The 16710-nt window shown below is 39.3% G+C and overlaps 1 protein-coding gene across 1 annotated transcript; it reads right to left on the bottom strand.

Moving 5' to 3' along the window:
* Nucleotides 1–321: 321 nt before the first annotated feature.
* On the bottom strand, nt 322–15902 carry LOC129192964 (plastin-1-like). The gene is made up of 17 exons (XM_054797472.1): nt 15546–15902; nt 13976–14270; nt 12212–12287; nt 10523–10683; nt 10327–10456; nt 9402–9534; nt 8443–8524; nt 7280–7445; nt 6978–7120; nt 6800–6892; nt 4953–5148; nt 4794–4872; nt 2725–2839; nt 2514–2647; nt 1051–1174; nt 841–974; nt 322–763 (listed from the first exon to the last, which is right to left on the bottom strand). The coding sequence occupies exons 2-17, from the start codon at nt 13979–13981 to the stop codon at nt 625–627; spliced, it is 1911 nt and encodes a 636-aa protein (XP_054653447.1). The 5' UTR covers nt 13982–14270; nt 15546–15902; the 3' UTR covers nt 322–624.
* Nucleotides 15903–16710: the final 808 nt, after the last annotated feature.

Raw genomic sequence — 16710 nt, 5'->3', positions numbered from 1 at the left:
CTATTTGTATACAATTCGTCACACCATAATAATGCAAGAATTAAATAATTTTAGGTGTATATGAGCAGTATATATGCTGCTTCCTTGCTTATGTTGCTTCCTTTTTATTTTATAATATTTTCTTTTTCAAACAGATAGATAACTCTTTCTACTGTACACTATATTATTTTAAATATTTTTTTTTGTTTAAACAAACATCTTAGAACTGAAATGTAAATAAATATTACTACTGACACAGAATTCCACTCAAAATAACAATAAGTAACATAGTACTTTTGTATAATTTATTGTGTGTATTTTTTTTTTATGCCATGTTCAACACTTAAGGACATAATGCTTCACCAGCAAAAGTCTAAATCTGCTTTTGTCTTATCTGCCCATGTTCAAGTAAATAAACACTGTTGTAAAATTCAAATTCAAATTACAGTAAATAAAACTGACAAAAAAAACAATCACAAATATTGTCATCAAATTACAGGAATGAAAAATGAAAAAATATGGATGAGACATGATTTTAATAATGCAGTGTAGGTTTATGTTTGTTTTTTATAACTATTCAAATAAATCAAAGCAGAAATGGCAAATTGAGAGGAAATGTATCTCAGTAGATGTTTCTGGGTGGGTTCAGCGGTGTGCCTTTTTTAAACCGTAGCCCATGAGGCAGGCGAACAACGTCAACACCATCTTGGGGTTCACCTCCACCAAGTCATCTGGAAGAGCGTAGACGCGAGCTCCGATCTTGCGAGCCAATGAGATTGCGTATCTGCAACAAGGAAAAAAAAGAGATTAATGTGATGACGACGATGACGTTAGTACAGTTGTGTGAACTGCAACTTGTACTTGGCATTGTTGACTTTGTCGGCATTCTTCAGCACTCCTCTCTCTGGTCTCTTCACCATGTCCCACTTGACCGTACCCGGAGCGATGGCGTCGATCAGGTCGATCACCGGCAGGCTGGTGCTGATGTCGAGGTCCTGAGGAAACAGAATGGCGGCCATCATACATGCTCACACAGTGGACTTTAACACACACACACACACACACACACACCTTGAAGCTGCTGATCTGAGTATCCTTGTGTTTTTGGCTCAGGGTGTTGTTGACCCAGTTGAGGATGATCTGCTCTCCAACTTTCTCTCCATCACCCAGGTCTGACAACACCAGCATTGTGTATCTGTGAAAAAACAAAAAAATGTACTGTATAGCCTTTTTTATTAACTCCGCCAAGGAGGTTAAGTTTTTGCCGGCGTTTATCTGTTTGTGATCAAAATAACTAAAATTCTGAATGGATGAAATTTTCAAGAATTTTCGGAAACGGGACATGGAAGTATTGATTCAATTTTGAGGGTCATCTGGATCACTGTCTGGATCCAGGATTTGTTTTTTTTTTTAAAGGATTCTTTAACATTGCAAGATAGGGCCGTTTGTGCATCCATCAATCTTCTATGCCGCTTCACTAGGGTTGCGGGTATGCTAGAGCCTATCCCAGCTGACTTGGGCGAGAGGGGGGGTACACCCTGGACTGGTCGTCAGCCAACCGCAGGGCACATATAGACAAACAACCATTCACACTCACATTCATACCTATGGACAATATAGAGTCACCAATTAACCTAACACGCAATGTGGGAGGAAACCGGAGTAGATTTGTGCATTTTTGCTGTTGCTGTCGTTTCAACTATGGACAAAATCGAACAAATGAGATTCCACTATAAAAATCCCTCGTGGAAGACAGCCCCAGTTTTTGGCATTTACAGCAATTTTCTTTTGCATTTCTTTTTGATCCTGTAGCCTTTATGTGATTGCAGTGTTTTTAATCTGCAGTATTTTCCTGCTGCATTTTGTTCTATGGTGTTTTTACATATTTCTGTGTTTGGAGCTTTTGTAACATTACAGCTATTTTGTTTTCATTTCTTTTCTTTTTTTTACATTTTCCAGCTATTTCAACTTCCCTCCTTGTAATTATTACTTTAGTCCCATAACATTTTGACACTGTTCTTGTAACATTGTAAGTTTGTCTGCAACCAAATTTCCCAAAAATGGCAACTTTATTCGTTGTTTTGTGTGTTTTTCATAATAGCATGACTTTTAAAAGAAAAAACAAATCTTTAATACTGTAATTGTAGCTTATGCTATTAAAATTAAAATTACATTTAATTCAAATTCAAATCAGATTGAAGTGTTTTTAATCTGCAGCATTTTCCTGTGTTGGTTTTGGAACATTTCTGTATTTGGAGGGTTTGGATGTAAAGCTTTTGTAACAAAAAAAAAGAGGCAAGCATAAGGCCAAAACACAGAAGGCAAAAAAAGGGCATGTTGACACACAAACTGTTTGTATTTGCTAAATTAAGCTAAAATATGAGGTGGGAAATGACACTAACTTAAGATCCGTCCACTATTTGAAAAAACAAACAAAAAATTTGTAAACCAATCGTAAAAACGTCTCCCTGAGGAAAAACAAACTTGCCACGCAACCGCAGACAATTCTCAACATGTGGCCGGAGTGTACACACCTCCTCATGAGCTGCCAAACCAGCGCCAAGGTGTGCATGGGGCTTCCCTCGTTCAAATTCTCCCCGCCGATGCCAACGAGAGAGAAGTGAGCCACGTTCCTGCCCAGGCCCACGGCGTAGTTGCAGTTTTCCAGCTTCAGAAGCAAACACAAAACAATGTCTCTCTCATTTATTGGTGATCGCTCCAATTAGACATCAGCGTTGTCTTAACCTTCTTCATGTTTGCCCCCAGGGCGGGGTAAGGCGGCTGGTTGACTTTCTTCCAGTTGACGGGAACGTTGACTTTCTCGTAGAGCTGCAGGATCACCAGGCCGTCGCAAAGGTCACTGTGTGGAGCGTGAGATGGATGAATGGTTTGTTTGTTTCAGACATGTACGCTGTTAAAATCATGCCAAACCTCACAAACACACAGAACATGTTTCCCTCACGCCCAACGAGTCACAAACAAACTCAGTGTGGTTTGCAAATACAAAAAATCATACACAAACTATCGCATTTTGGCCTTACAAAAAAACTAACGCACCTATCAAACAAATACATCCTGCTTCAGAAACAAATACGGCACATTTTGCACATACAACAGAAACATACAGTGGTGTGAAAAAGTGTTTGCCCCTTCTTGATTTCTTTTTTTTGCATGTTTGTCACACTTAAAATGTTTCAGATCATCAGAAAAAAAAAATCCAAAGCTACATGGCTCTGTGTGCAAAAGTGATCGCCCCCTAAAGCTAATAACTGGTTGAGCCACCCTTAGCAGCAACTACTGCAATCAAGCGTTTGTGATAACCTGCAATGAGTCTCTTACAGCGCTGGGGAGGAATTTTGGCCCACTCATCTTTGCAGAATTGTTGTCATTCAGCCACATTGGAGGGTTTTCCAGCATGAAGCACCTTTTTAAGGTCATGTCACAGCAACTCAGTAGGATTCAGGTCAGGACTTTCACTAGGCCACTCCAAAGTCTTCATTTTGTTGTTCTTCAGCCATTCAGAGGTGGACTTGCTGGTGTGTTTTGGATCATTGTCCTGCTGCAGAACCCAAGTTGGTTTCAGCTTGAGGTCACCAACAGATGGCCGGACATTCTCCTTCAGGATGTTTTTGCTTGCTAGACAGCAAAATTCATGGTTCCATTTATCATAGCAAGTCTTCCAGGTCCTGAATGAGCAAAACAGCCCCAGACCATCACACTACCACCACCATATTTTACTGTTGGTATGATGTTCTTTTTCTGAAATGTGGTGTTACTTTTATGTCAGATGTAATGGGACACACACCTTCAGAAAAGTTCAACTTTTGTCTCGTCAGACCACAGTGTATTTTCCCAAAAGTCTTGGGGTTCATCAAAATGTTTTCTGGAAAAATTGTGACAAGCCTTAATGTTCTTTTTGTTCAGCAGTGGTTTTGGTCTTGGAACTCTGCCATGTAGGTGGTTTTTGCCCAGTGTCTTTCTTATGGTGGAGTCATGAACACCAACCTTAACTGAGGCAAGTGAGGCCTGCAGTTCTTTGGATGTTGTTGTGGGGTCTTTTGTGACCTCTTGGATGAGTCGTCGCTGTGCTCTTGGGGTCATTTTGGTTGGCCGGCCACTCCTGGGAAGCTTCACCACTGTTCCATGTTTTTGCTATTTGTGGATAATGGCTCTCACTGTGGTTCGCTGCAGTCCCAAAGCTTTAAAAATTGCTTGATAAGCTTTTCCAGACTGATAGATCTCAATTAATCTCAGTTAAGTTATGTTTTAACAGAGGCAATCACATTTTCACACAGGGTCATGTAGATTTTGATTTATTTTCTCCCTTAGTAATAAAAAGTTTCATTTAAAAACTGCATTTTGTGTTGAGTTGTGTTGTCATTGACTAATATTTAAATTTCTTTGATGGTCTGAAACATTTAAGTGCAACAAACATGCAAAAAAATAATAAATCAGGAAGGGGGGAAAAACACTTTTTCACACCACTGTATATAAAATACTATTATTAGTGTCAACTTCACTCTTTGTGTCCCATTTTTGCTGTTGTTTTTTCAAATTTTCCAAATATTTCAACTTTCTTCTTTCAACTTTGACTGCAACCTAATTTCCCAAAAATGACAACTATTTGTTGCTTTGATATTTTTTTCATAATATTACAACTTTTAAAAATTAATTTTTTTCTTTAATACTTTTTTTATGTAATAAAAAGTAGTGCACCTGGCGTAAACAGAATTAATGACAATAATTATAAAATAAAAATAAGTTGGAATAAGAAAAGTTGCAGTGAGAAAATAGCCATGGTGATGATGACCTACTGGTACATGTGGTTCACGTATGGATTCACACCCAGAGAGTTGATCCAGTTGCGGAAGGTCTTCTCTTCTCTGCTCTCGGCTGTAAAGACATAAAGACAGGATGTTGGCATCTGTTTGCACATGAAGCTGCGACAACTGATCAGCATGACGTGGACTCACGCTCGAGATGAGCGGCCTCCATGCCGTTGACCTGCGACCTCTGCAGAGCCGGGTGCGAGTTGAACAGGTTGGCCACGAAGGCCAAGTTGAGTTTGCTGTTCCCGGACGTGACGTCTTGAGGGCTCACAAACTGCCTGCAATCCAGACGGGCCGCCTGACGCAGCATCAGCTCGGCCCTTTGGTTCAAGTCCCGCTCCTACGACGTGCACAAGGGCCGACCCCGTAAGTTAGGACCATTCCGCCAGCGGGGTTCCGTGCAAAAGCTGGGAGTGGCTAACATTTTTGCAGCAGATGCCTAAAAACTTCAGCGCATTCTTGTCATTTAGAAAATGTTCGACGAGCATTTTTGCAGCAGGTCCTATAAAAGAGCAAAGGCTCCTGTCATACCGAGGATCTTTGACTGGTATTTTTGTAGTGGGTCCTTCAAAACAGCAGAGGCTTCTGTTATATACAGAACTCTTTGACTGGTGTTTTTTTTAGTAGGTCCTTAAAAACAGCAGAGCATTAATATCACTGACAAGAGGATCTTTGACTCTTGTTTTTGGAGCAAATTCCTAAAAACAACAGAGAATTCATGTCATTTACAGGATCTTTGACTAGTGTTTTTGCAATAGGTGCTTAAAAAGAGCAGAGCACTCCTGTCATTATAGGGAATCTTTGACTTGCATGTTGCAGTAGGACCTTAAAAACACCTAAGCACTCCTGTACAGTATGTAGAGGATGTTAGACTTGTATTTTGCAGCAAATTCCTAAAAACAGCAGAGCATTCTTGTAATTTATAATATCATATGGAGGACCTTTGACTGGTGTTTATGCAGCAAATTCCCTAAAACAGCAGGGTGTTCCCGTCAGGTCGAGGATATTTGCAGTAGTCCTTAAAAACAGCCGAGCATTCATGTCAATTAGAGGATCTTAGACAAGTGTTTTTTGATGCTTGAAAACAGCAGGGTGCTCCTGTTATATAAGGGATCTTTGACTTGCATTTTGCAGTAGGACCTTAAAAATAGCTAAGCACTTCTGTTATATAGAAGACACTTCTCTTGCATTTTACAGGGTCTTAAAAAGTGCTCCTTTCTCAACTGGTCTCAGCCGGGACCCACATTTTTCAATAGTCATTTTGTAGTCACTTTTATTTAAATCATTTTTATTTGTATTTATTTGTATTTATTTATTTTTTAATTTAAGTCATTTATTAAGTCATTTTTATTTACAATTTTTAGTTACTTTTTACACTTTTATTTAGGAATATTTTTATTTTTTATGAATATACTTTATTATGTATTAATATTTATTATTTTATTATGTATTTATTCAATTTATTTATACTTTTTAGTCAAACCAAGCAAACGTATTTGTTCTTTGAAATCGCCAGTGTTATCTTTTGATGCATTAATACCCATAATTACATGTCCGAAGTGCATTTCAGAGGAATTTATTACGGCATTTTGTCAAGAAAATGAGAAAGAACATATACCCATAATTACATGTCCGAAGTGCATTTCAGAGGAATTTATTACGGCATTTTGTCAAGAAAATGAGGAAGAACATAACTGCATGCAACAAATAATTAAAATTAAATATCAAAATTGCACTAAATAAGACCACAAAATAACATATTTTGCGTATAACTGTGCAATGAATATATACCATACAGGAAGTTGACTAAAATATTGCAGAATTTTACATTTAAAATAAAGTCAGACATCTCAAACATTGGTTGTATATTGCATATTTACATGTAATTTTTGACTCGCTGTCTGCAACCCACTCAGAATGGATCCGCGACCCACTTTTGGGTCCCGACCCACCAGTTGAGGACTCATGTTTGTGCAGGCTTTGTGACTCACATTCAGTCCGCTCATGTCAATCTTGACGCTCCTGTAGTCGTGCTCTCCATGGGGAGCAATCTGGTCCAGCAGGTAGAAGTAAGCTCGAGAGTCCTGCAAGCGGTGCAACACAGGCAAGAAGGCTCAGTTCCAACACGGCCACTTGTGTGTGTAAAAGGGTGTGCGCTCTAAGAGGAACCTTGATGTCCTCGCTGAAGTTGCTGATGGGTTTTGTGCCGGCGTTGTGCAGGTGATAGTTGACCCAGCGGAGCAGCAAATCCTCGGGAGAGAGAGACATCAGATGGTCCAGGCTTTCTCCCTCTGTCAGGAGGCAAATCATGCCTACAAACACACAAGCGTCACATGCATCACAAACATGGATCCATCACTGGACCATGTCTGACGTTGAAGATTGAAACTTTACACACAGTCTAAACAGGTGTGTGTGTGTGTGTGTGTGTGTGTGTATGTGTGTGTGTGTGTGTGTGTGTGTTCGCTGACCTTCGTTCCTGCTGATTTCGATTTCAGCAAAGAGGCCAACTTTGATGATTTGCCAGAATAATCCCAGAACCAGATGGGGTTTCCCAACCATCAGATCAAGGGCGTCGATGTTCACCACCGTGCAGCCGATGGCCGAGGCGGAGTTCAGTGCGAGGACCAGATTTTCCTAAAAAAATCATTTAAAAAGCAAATGAAATAAAATAAAATCAAGTGATTGATATAAATGCAGATACTATCGCAGTCTAAAAACATGCATATTAGGTTCATGATACAATATAAATTGCGCATGGGTGTGAATGTGTTTTGATGGTATATAAATAGCCACCCTCCTTTTACTCTTTTTGATTTTTCATGACCAAATGTTAAGAAGATCCATCTGAAATGACTGTTTTGCAGTTGCAAATGTCAGAATTCAATTCATAATTGGAAACTCTAAGTTGCTCACAGGAGTTGAATTTAACTGAATGTCAATAGCCACTCTCCTTTTTCCCGTTTTGGATTATTCCACTACCAGAACTTAACAGTGTGCACAAAAAATCACTCTTTTATATATGAAAATGTGAGAATTAAATTAGTAATTGGAGACTGTAAATTGGACCAATCCAAGGTGTACCCCACCTCCCGCCCGAAAGCAGCTGGGATAGGCTCCAGCATATGATGGATGGATGGAGACTGTAAATTGTCCATAGGTATTAATTTAATACAAGAAATGTAATTATTTCATTTCATTTCATTGCATCTACCACAGTTCTTTTGCTGTTTTTGATTATTCCACTACCAAATCTTAAGAGTATGTACACAAAATGACAAAATGGCTTTTATAGATGGGAATGTCAAAATTAAATAATAACATTTACGTTCTGTTACTTTACATTATATTGCTTTCTGTTACGTTGCCTTACTTTGCCTTACCTTGCTTTGCTTCTACGTTGCTTAATTTAATTTTACAAATGTCAGAATTAAACCATCAGCAACAGTATTATTTGCAGATGCCAGCTTGATGTCTGTCACGGTTATCGTAACGGGTATTGTGTTGTTGTTGACATGCGGTGCATCAAAAGCTGACTGTGCTTTGGAGAGTTGCACGGTGTGAAAGGAAGATAATCATTGCAAGATTTCATGCGTGTTGTTGTGTTGGTTGGCGTGTGGCGGCACGCACTCACAGTCATTGTGAAGGTGGTGAGCTTCTTGGTGTTGATGACTCTCTCGTCGATGGTGTCAGGCTGAGACAGGTTGATCATTTTGCTGCAAGTGGGCGAGCACAAAAAAACACAGTAAGATAAGATCTTTATTGGCATGTTCTGGACTCCTTTTTTTTTTTTTTTATTTTGCTATTCCCTTCCATCTGTGGTAACCAATCCACTGTACGTAACAGCATAACCGAGCTTCACAGATATTGCATGTGCTGTCTGCAGACTGCAACCACACTTGTGATACATAAGTTATTTTCTGCTATATTTATCGGCTTTGATTTCCAAAATATACTTTTAAAGAGCTTTCATGACATATTACGTGACATAGCTCAAATATTCAAAACCAAAATGCCGTGTGCTAGGTTGAATATGTTGGTTATACCCATATTCTGCTGCATTTACCGGCTTATATTGCACCAAAAGCTTCTAAAATATACCTTTAAAGAGCTTTCGTGACATGACGGAACTCAGGTATTCCAAACCAAAACATTATCTGCTAGGTTGAATATGTTGCTAATTTTCATATACTGCTTTATTTTCCAGCTTAGATTTCACCAAAAGCTGCTAAAATATACTTGTAAAGAGCGCCACACAGCAAAGCAGATCGAGATAGCACTTGCGACGCATTTTCTTGTACATATTTGTCATTTCTGCATGTTTTTTGCGGCCGTTTTAACACTGACCATGCAACACTCGCTTTTGAGTTCCAGTGAGCCAAAACGCACCAGAGTTCACTTGCAAGCGGGCTGAGACCCATCTCTCACACCAGGGTTGGGAGCCGCACTAGCAGAGCCAACCCGCCAGAGTTGCTTTAAACCGAAGCAAACATGAGCAAGTGTGAACGCACCCTAAATGTATGTTTATATGTGAGCCCGTGTGTGTGTGTGTGTGTGTGTGTGTGTGTGCGTGTGTGTGTGTGTGTGTCTAACCAAAGCAGGATGCCATCACGGACGGAGGTGAAGAGGCTTTCGTCGTCAGGATTCATGGGCAGCAGATGCCGGCAGTCAGGATCTTTGGCCAGCGCTTTGTTGATCCAGTTGACAAACGCCACCTTCTCCTCGTCTACACACACCGTAGACACACACAGACCGCAAAAGGTCACATCTTGTAAGAAAAGTGGAGGTTCTTGGTTTAATATCGGGTCATCATTCATGGAGGTTTTGAAGTGTCAGTCAGAAAACGTCCTTAGCGTGGAACAAAGAAGCTAGCTTGCCACGGAAGTCAGCTACGTAACCCGTCTATGATGTCATCAGCGTCTGTCTCTCAAGAATGTCAACACAAAACACCTTTTTATAGTTTTACATGCATAAAAATGATGACTTAACTCACTTAACTTGACACCTTTGTTGCTTTGAGTTCTGTTGGAAAAACAGCAAGTATATTGCACAACACAGCAGCAACAGAACCAATGTTGTAATAGTTACACGGAGCAAACTGTTACACATGAAGTGTAACACGCATGACTGTCACACCGACAGCCGGGTGGCACCAACAGGCATTTGAAAGAGCATGAAGAGGTAGATGAAGCTGCTGGATGCTGACCACTCATGATGCTTCAAATGCAAAAATCTTGTGGAGTTCATTTTTTTGTAAACAAAAACAAAAAACAAACTAAATCAGGAGTTTGCCTACAGCCACAGCTGCTAATGCTTGTGTTTATTGACTCAGCGCTAATTAGAAACCCTGGTGGTTATTTGGTATAGGAGACTAATTGTGGCATTTCTCATACTTCCTGTTTTGATCTTTTACCATAACTATCATCTAACATAAACATTTAAGTCAAAAATCCTTTCAAATGAAGATAAAATAAATTTGCGTGTAAATTTTAAGTGAATTTAGTGTGATTTTGTGCACCTGAGTAGGAATGCTGCGTTCCCACGCTGGATATTCCCGACATCCCTCCAAAAGAACGGATGCCATCTCTCCTTGTGATGGACTTCCGGAAGGTCTCGCTGAACTTTTTGCTCTTCAGCTCCTGGTAGATCTAAACAAGAGACCGGAGCAGGTGAGTCGAGACGTTCAGACATGAGCGACCGAGGCGTGAGCTCACAGAGACAAACTCCTCAAAGCTGATCTTCTCGTCCTTATTTGTGTCCCCGGCGACGAATGTCTCGATGATCTCCCGCACTTGGTACCCTGGCAGAGAGAAGCTGGCCTCCCGGAAGAGCTCCTGAAGCTCAAAGTCGCTCACATAGCCGCTGTTATCGATGTCTGGGAGCGAATCAACGCAGGCAGTGCAAAGCAAAGCACACATGAGTCAAGTTTGCTTCACAAATACAAACCTGACGGGCCAAATATGAAGCCGATTGGTCAATATTTACCAATCAATATTGTATGCTTGATTATCTAATAATTGCAGTAGTGTACCTACTTTATTGCTAGCAACCCCCAGCAAACTCATGTTAAACGACCCTCTCTATATTTGACAATTTTATTGTTTATGGATTTATTTTCTATGGCAATTAAGCATGTCAGGGATGTCCGATATTGGCTTTTTTGTCAAACTCTCAATTTACGATTCCGATATCATCACATATCTTTTTTTTGAGTAAAATGGTTGTAAAATAACAATACTCTTAAATGAGTACAGTTGGGGGTTTTTGGGCTACTCCACCCATCTCTGAGTACATCATTCATGTATTAAATATTTTTAGGTTAAAAAGTTGTTGTTTTTTTAAAGTAAACTAATGAAAATACAGATGACGAAACATATGACTTTGATTGCCATTCACTCCTATGAGAAAACAAATGTTTTAAAATTGTATAAATAGTTAAATGTTCTATCATTCTGACAGTTTGAATTATTTTTGGGTTACATTTTTTTTTTTAAGTAAACTAATGAAAATAAAGACGACGAAACATATGATTTCTATTGCCATTCACTCCTATGAGAAAACAAATGTTTCAAGAGAAACAAATCAGAGCGGTTAGCTTATTTTTACTCTTGTATGACATTTAAAAATGTAAATAAAATAAAAAAACAATCTTAATTGTATGGGTAGCAATTCTATCAGGCTGCTTTTAAAAAAGAATTATTTAAGAAAAAAGTCAATTAATGAAAAAGACAATGGCGGCACACATCACATTCAACTACACCCAAATAATTCCTTCTTTTTTTTTTTTTATAAAAACAAAGGCCGACACTTATGATGGTGACAATTTGACATTGGAACAGATTATTTCTGTTGGCAATATTTCCTATGAGAAAACAATGTTTCAAAATGCTAACAAATCGGCACGAGAAACTTATTTTTACACTTCTTAAAAAATAGCATATGTACATAATAATAATATAATCATTTAGTTTAATACTGTTTTAGTGAAGTTTGACCTTCATATATAATAAAAAAAAAAAACAGTGACACTATTTTACATGTTTCTTGGCGTAAAAAATATTAAATATATAACGTTTAAATCAACGTGTACTCATGATTTCCGCCACTCCTTTTCCTGTGCGGTCATTACCGTTATTGTACAGAATGTTGCATATTTGTAGGGCGTAAGTATCATGCAGCACCACATGATGGTCACTAGCATCCAGTAAGTCTCCTAATATCCCTTCCATTGATGATTAACTGATTGGCAGCAGGCCTGGCTGCATCTGGAAGGAAAGTACACGTCTCTACGCACGCCAAGCAATAAAAAAATAAAAATAGAAAATAAAAAAACAGTCCTGACTTTACAAGTGGTTGTAAAACTCCACTGAGCAGAGGGATCAGATTGAGCTGGAGGAACTGACCGATTTTGTTGAACGCCTCTCGGAGCTCTTCCAGGTCCTCTCTGGAAATGTGGGTGACGTGTTTGTCCATGGCGGCCTGCAACACACACATGCACACACCATATTTAAAAATCAGGAGGAAGTGAGTTTAGAGCCACAGCAGCTATGAGGAGGATCAAATACAGAGTCAGCTTGTTTTGGTGGAACCGCGACCAAAGAGTCACCAGCTTGGCCTCAGCACACCTGCGGAAATGGATCTTACCTTTCACCTCTGCTGCCTCACACATCTCAGGTGTCAATCAACCCTTCAAAATAAGCAGGATTCTCGCTTGGACAAAAAGTGTCAGAGTCGATCCAAGTCTGAGGTGTGACCTCAGCTGCACCGGTGCTCTTGCGCCAAATAGCCCTAAAATCAACAGGGTTCTTGCTTTGACGTCATGCAATGACCTCTGGACGTTTTTGCAGGAAATTTACTTCCTGATCTGACGTGGAACCTCACCTACCTCAGTCCTTGTGGATCAGTATTCTTTCAAATCAACAGGGTTCTTGCTGTGATACCGGTCAATCATTGTCTACGTTTTAAAGTGCATTGATCAAAACTGGGCCTCACGTGGCCTCGTGGTTAGCATGTTGGCCACACAGTCAAGAGGTTCGATTCTCCGTGGGGCATCTCTGTGTGGAGTTTGCATGTTCTCTCCGTGCGTGCTTGGGTTATCTCCGGGTACTCGGTTTCCTCCCACATTCCAGAAACGTGCATGTTAGCTTCATTGGAGACTCTAAATTGTCCATAGATATGAATGTGAGTGTGAATGGTTGTTTGTCTATATGTGCCCTGCCATTGGCTGGCCACCAGTCCAGGGTGTACCCCGCCTCTCGCCCACAGTCAGCTGGGATAGGCTGCAGCATACCCATGACTCGAGTGAGGATAAGCAGCATAGAAGATGGATGGATGGTCAGAACTGATTTCCTGATCTGAACTCAGCCTCCTTGGGCCAATCAGCATTACAACCATTAGGATTCTTGCTTTTACGTAGAGGAAAAAAAAAGTGTCAAATGTTATGCTTGAAAATGCTTAATTTAGGGCAAAAATAAGTAAAATTTGCTTAAATATGCATATTTTTTTACTAATAATAGGCCATATTCAACCACAAAATAGCAATCATTTATTAATTAATTAATTAATTTTGAAACACCGTGATAGAGTGTGGGAGCAATGTTCAAACCGCGATGTGGTGGGGGCCAACTGTAGTGTTATTTTTGACAAATCACGGGAGGCTTTAACAGGAAAAAAAGTCGGTTCACTTCAGAGAGCCGACTACAAGAGGCGGATCGTTCGCGAATGACCCATCACGGGTGCATTTAAGGTTCATTCACCTGAAATCTGAGAACCCCTGACATCTACTTATAAATTTTAGTACTTAGTACTTATAAATTTTTCTTTTTTTTTTTTTTTTTACAATATTCCGAGGGCCAATAAAAAATGAGGTGCGGGCTGATTATGGCCCCCGGGCTGCACTACGGACACCAAGTGTTTGGAGGAGGATTACTGAGCAATCACCACCTCACCTGATCTTTGACTTCAGCTAACATCTCGGGACAAATAAGGGTGGAAATGAAAAGGTTTCTTGCGTGAACCCTCCATTCATCTTGGGTCCTTTAAAAACCACACCTTTGACTCTTTTAATGTGAATACTAGTCATTTTTTTCATTGTTGTTCCTGGAGAACCAGGCTAAGCCAAAAAATAAATAAAAAATAAAAAAAATAATCAAAAGACAAGCGTTTACCTTCATCGGCGGCGACGTGAGGTCAAATAAAAAAAATCCACCGCCCGCCGGTTCCAAGTGTGTCTTCCGCAGCCCGACCAGGCTTCAGCCCGCTGAGACAGGAAGCTGGAACCCAGAGAGGAGCTTATCTCTCTCCGAGAAGGAGTTCACAAATCTGCAGACCTTTGGTCTTGTTGGACCCTGGGACGGGCGTCGACTACGCGGTTAACATTTAACGCCTCGCAGCCACCTGTGCGGCGATGCTATAGTCTACAGAGAGAGGTGATGGCATCGGATCGTGTGATGTGTCGTAAACCTGCGGTCAAGAGAAGAGAAGGGGGAAAAAGGGATGACGACTACACTGAAAGCAGGCGTGTCCAAAATTTGCAAGAGTCGCCTTGCTATTCTTGACGTGTGCTTATTAAAACACGCTAAAACACTCCAATGTCGGTCAAGATATGCTACTCAGTTAAATATCATTAACAACACACAAAAACAAAGACAAACACAGTATTTACAAAACAGAAAACCTGTTTATGACCTTCTAAATATGTTTTTTAACATTATTAGAGCCCTCGGGACAGAAATAAAACCCCTATAGACACCTTTCCACTCCTATTACCCAATATAGTAGACATAATAACAGAAAATAAGCCATTTAAGACTATAGACTCACACATGCTAACATTGTGTTCGTGTGCGTTGCTGTAAATGTTACGGTGCTAAGGGAGCTGAGTGGACAGGATGTGACGTCATGGGTTCAGAGTTGAGTTTCATCTTATTGTTATGGATTACTGTGCCTGTTGTGAGACGATTCAAACCTGCAATAAATGCATGTTGTTCAGGTGAGCATGTTTGGGGCTTGTGTGCCTCACCGAACATTACAGTAACATTACTGACATCTAGTGACCAGCGAGCAATACCACATATGATCACGTTTTTGAATGCGTCTTCTGAATGCCTTATACCTGTACTTGTATTTTAGTTCATTTAGCCATTTTCATGCTTGAAAATGCTTAATTTAGGCAAGAAATACATAAATTTTGCGTAAATATATGAATTTTTTTAACCAACAATAGGCCATATTCATCCACAAAACAGGGATGATTCATTAATTAATATATTTGTGAAAAACCGTGATAGAGTAAAGCGGCGAAATTCAAATGGCGAGGGATTACTGTACATTTCTCTCAATAATTGTTTTTTAACTTTTAAAATAAAAGCCGAAATTAATATGTAGACATTAAATTTATTTTATAAAATCATGTAATCTCAAATTAATATATGATAATCCAAATACTATATAGACCAATAACATTTTTATATATGTTGTATATTCATTTAGTTATATATATACTGTAATTGTATATAATTATATATTTTTATAATTATGTTTTTTAAATTGACAGTTTTTTTTTTAATTTTTTTTTTTTGATTTTTTTTGCTTAATAATATGAATTCTTTCACACTCAGCATTACGCCTGATGCTTACTCCATTAAGGAGCTTATACACAATCTACATGACAAAGTCCACTGCCCAGTCACCTGCATTTACACACACACACACACATACACATACACATTTTCATACCTCCATTTTTCCTCCAAGCCATCCATGTTTCCTCTTCAGCTCCTCTCTTCCTTGTGGGACACACGATCAGCTCTTTTTGTTCGAAGAGTTGCTCTCCGGTTACCAGGCGTTCCGCAACAATGACTGGTCCTGGGACAGTGCTACACCCGCCAGAGCATGGTGGCACCAGCCACGGGTTCTGAACCCAGATCAGTTTATGTGGAAGTAGAACAGCAGCAGCAGCAGCAGGCCAAAGACGTTGGTACGAGCCTGCTTGCATTATTCACACGGGCACCCTGGAGCACATGCGCATGTGGACAGAAGTACACATATTGAGTGTACTGTAAATGCTCTAAATATGCATATTTTACAGATCTATTATTACGAAGTGCACTCACTGGTCACAAAACTAGGCAGACCTGCCCATAAAGAGGTTGTTAATAGTTTGGTTATATTAATCACTTTGTTTTATTAGGATTCGTTCACTGAAAATTTAAGGTCAATTTGTCAAAAAATGTCACTATCTTGAAAAATATCCTGGACCCACAAACTTGGGGTTCTTTGGCAATATTCCCCACCTCTCCAAAAATAAAAAGTGGTCATTTTTTTCGTAGTGTTAGCATAATTTTGCTAATAATCAATCAAATAGTATTATTCTCGTTGTTGTATAGTTTATTTATTAAAAAAACGGATCTAATTGCGGCTATATCAAGTTTTGAATATTAGAAAAATATAGGAACTGCTCCATTTATTTTAGTATATTTTTAATTTTAATAGATTTTTTAAATCTTCTTTACACATTCATTCATCGGCATTTTATAAAGCAGCTTCACAGCTCTTATGCGCAGTCTTCCCTTTTTTACCTTATATAAGTTTTAGGAAAAATTTAAAATTTTACTTTCATACCTTCTTTCGTGCATGTGATAATAGGCAGTATGGCAGCTCTTATGTGCAGTTCACTATGTGCAATCTTTTTTCAGTTTGTTTTATTTCTTTACATATCTTATACGGCGTACAGAAATGTTGAGAAAAAATAGGCAGCTGTAGTGAGCACTTCCGACCACTGGGGGACAGTGTTGGATTGACGTGACACCTGCTACTAACTTGGACTTTTTCCTTTTTTTTTTGGTCCAATTTCACATTTTACATCATAAAGGCCACGTCTCGTAGCGTTTTTAATTCCCAG

Source organism: Dunckerocampus dactyliophorus, chromosome 13, assembly GCF_027744805.1.
Source record: "Dunckerocampus dactyliophorus isolate RoL2022-P2 chromosome 13, RoL_Ddac_1.1, whole genome shotgun sequence".
In the NCBI taxonomy this organism is placed as follows: domain Eukaryota; kingdom Metazoa; phylum Chordata; class Actinopteri; order Syngnathiformes; family Syngnathidae; genus Dunckerocampus; species Dunckerocampus dactyliophorus.
Note: the sequence above shows the minus strand (reverse complement) of the source record. Positions and strands in the feature narration are given on the sequence as shown.

Coding starts and splice junctions, on each gene's coding strand:
- LOC129192964 (XM_054797472.1), bottom strand. Junction 9,535..10,326: donor AACGCAGCATTCCTACTCAG/GTGCACAAAATC, acceptor CGGTGTGTGTAG/ACGAGGAGAAGGTGGCGTTT. Junction 764..840: donor GACAAAGTCAACAATGCCAA/GTACAAGTTGCA, acceptor TCCTTGTTGCAG/ATACGCAATCTCATTGGCTC.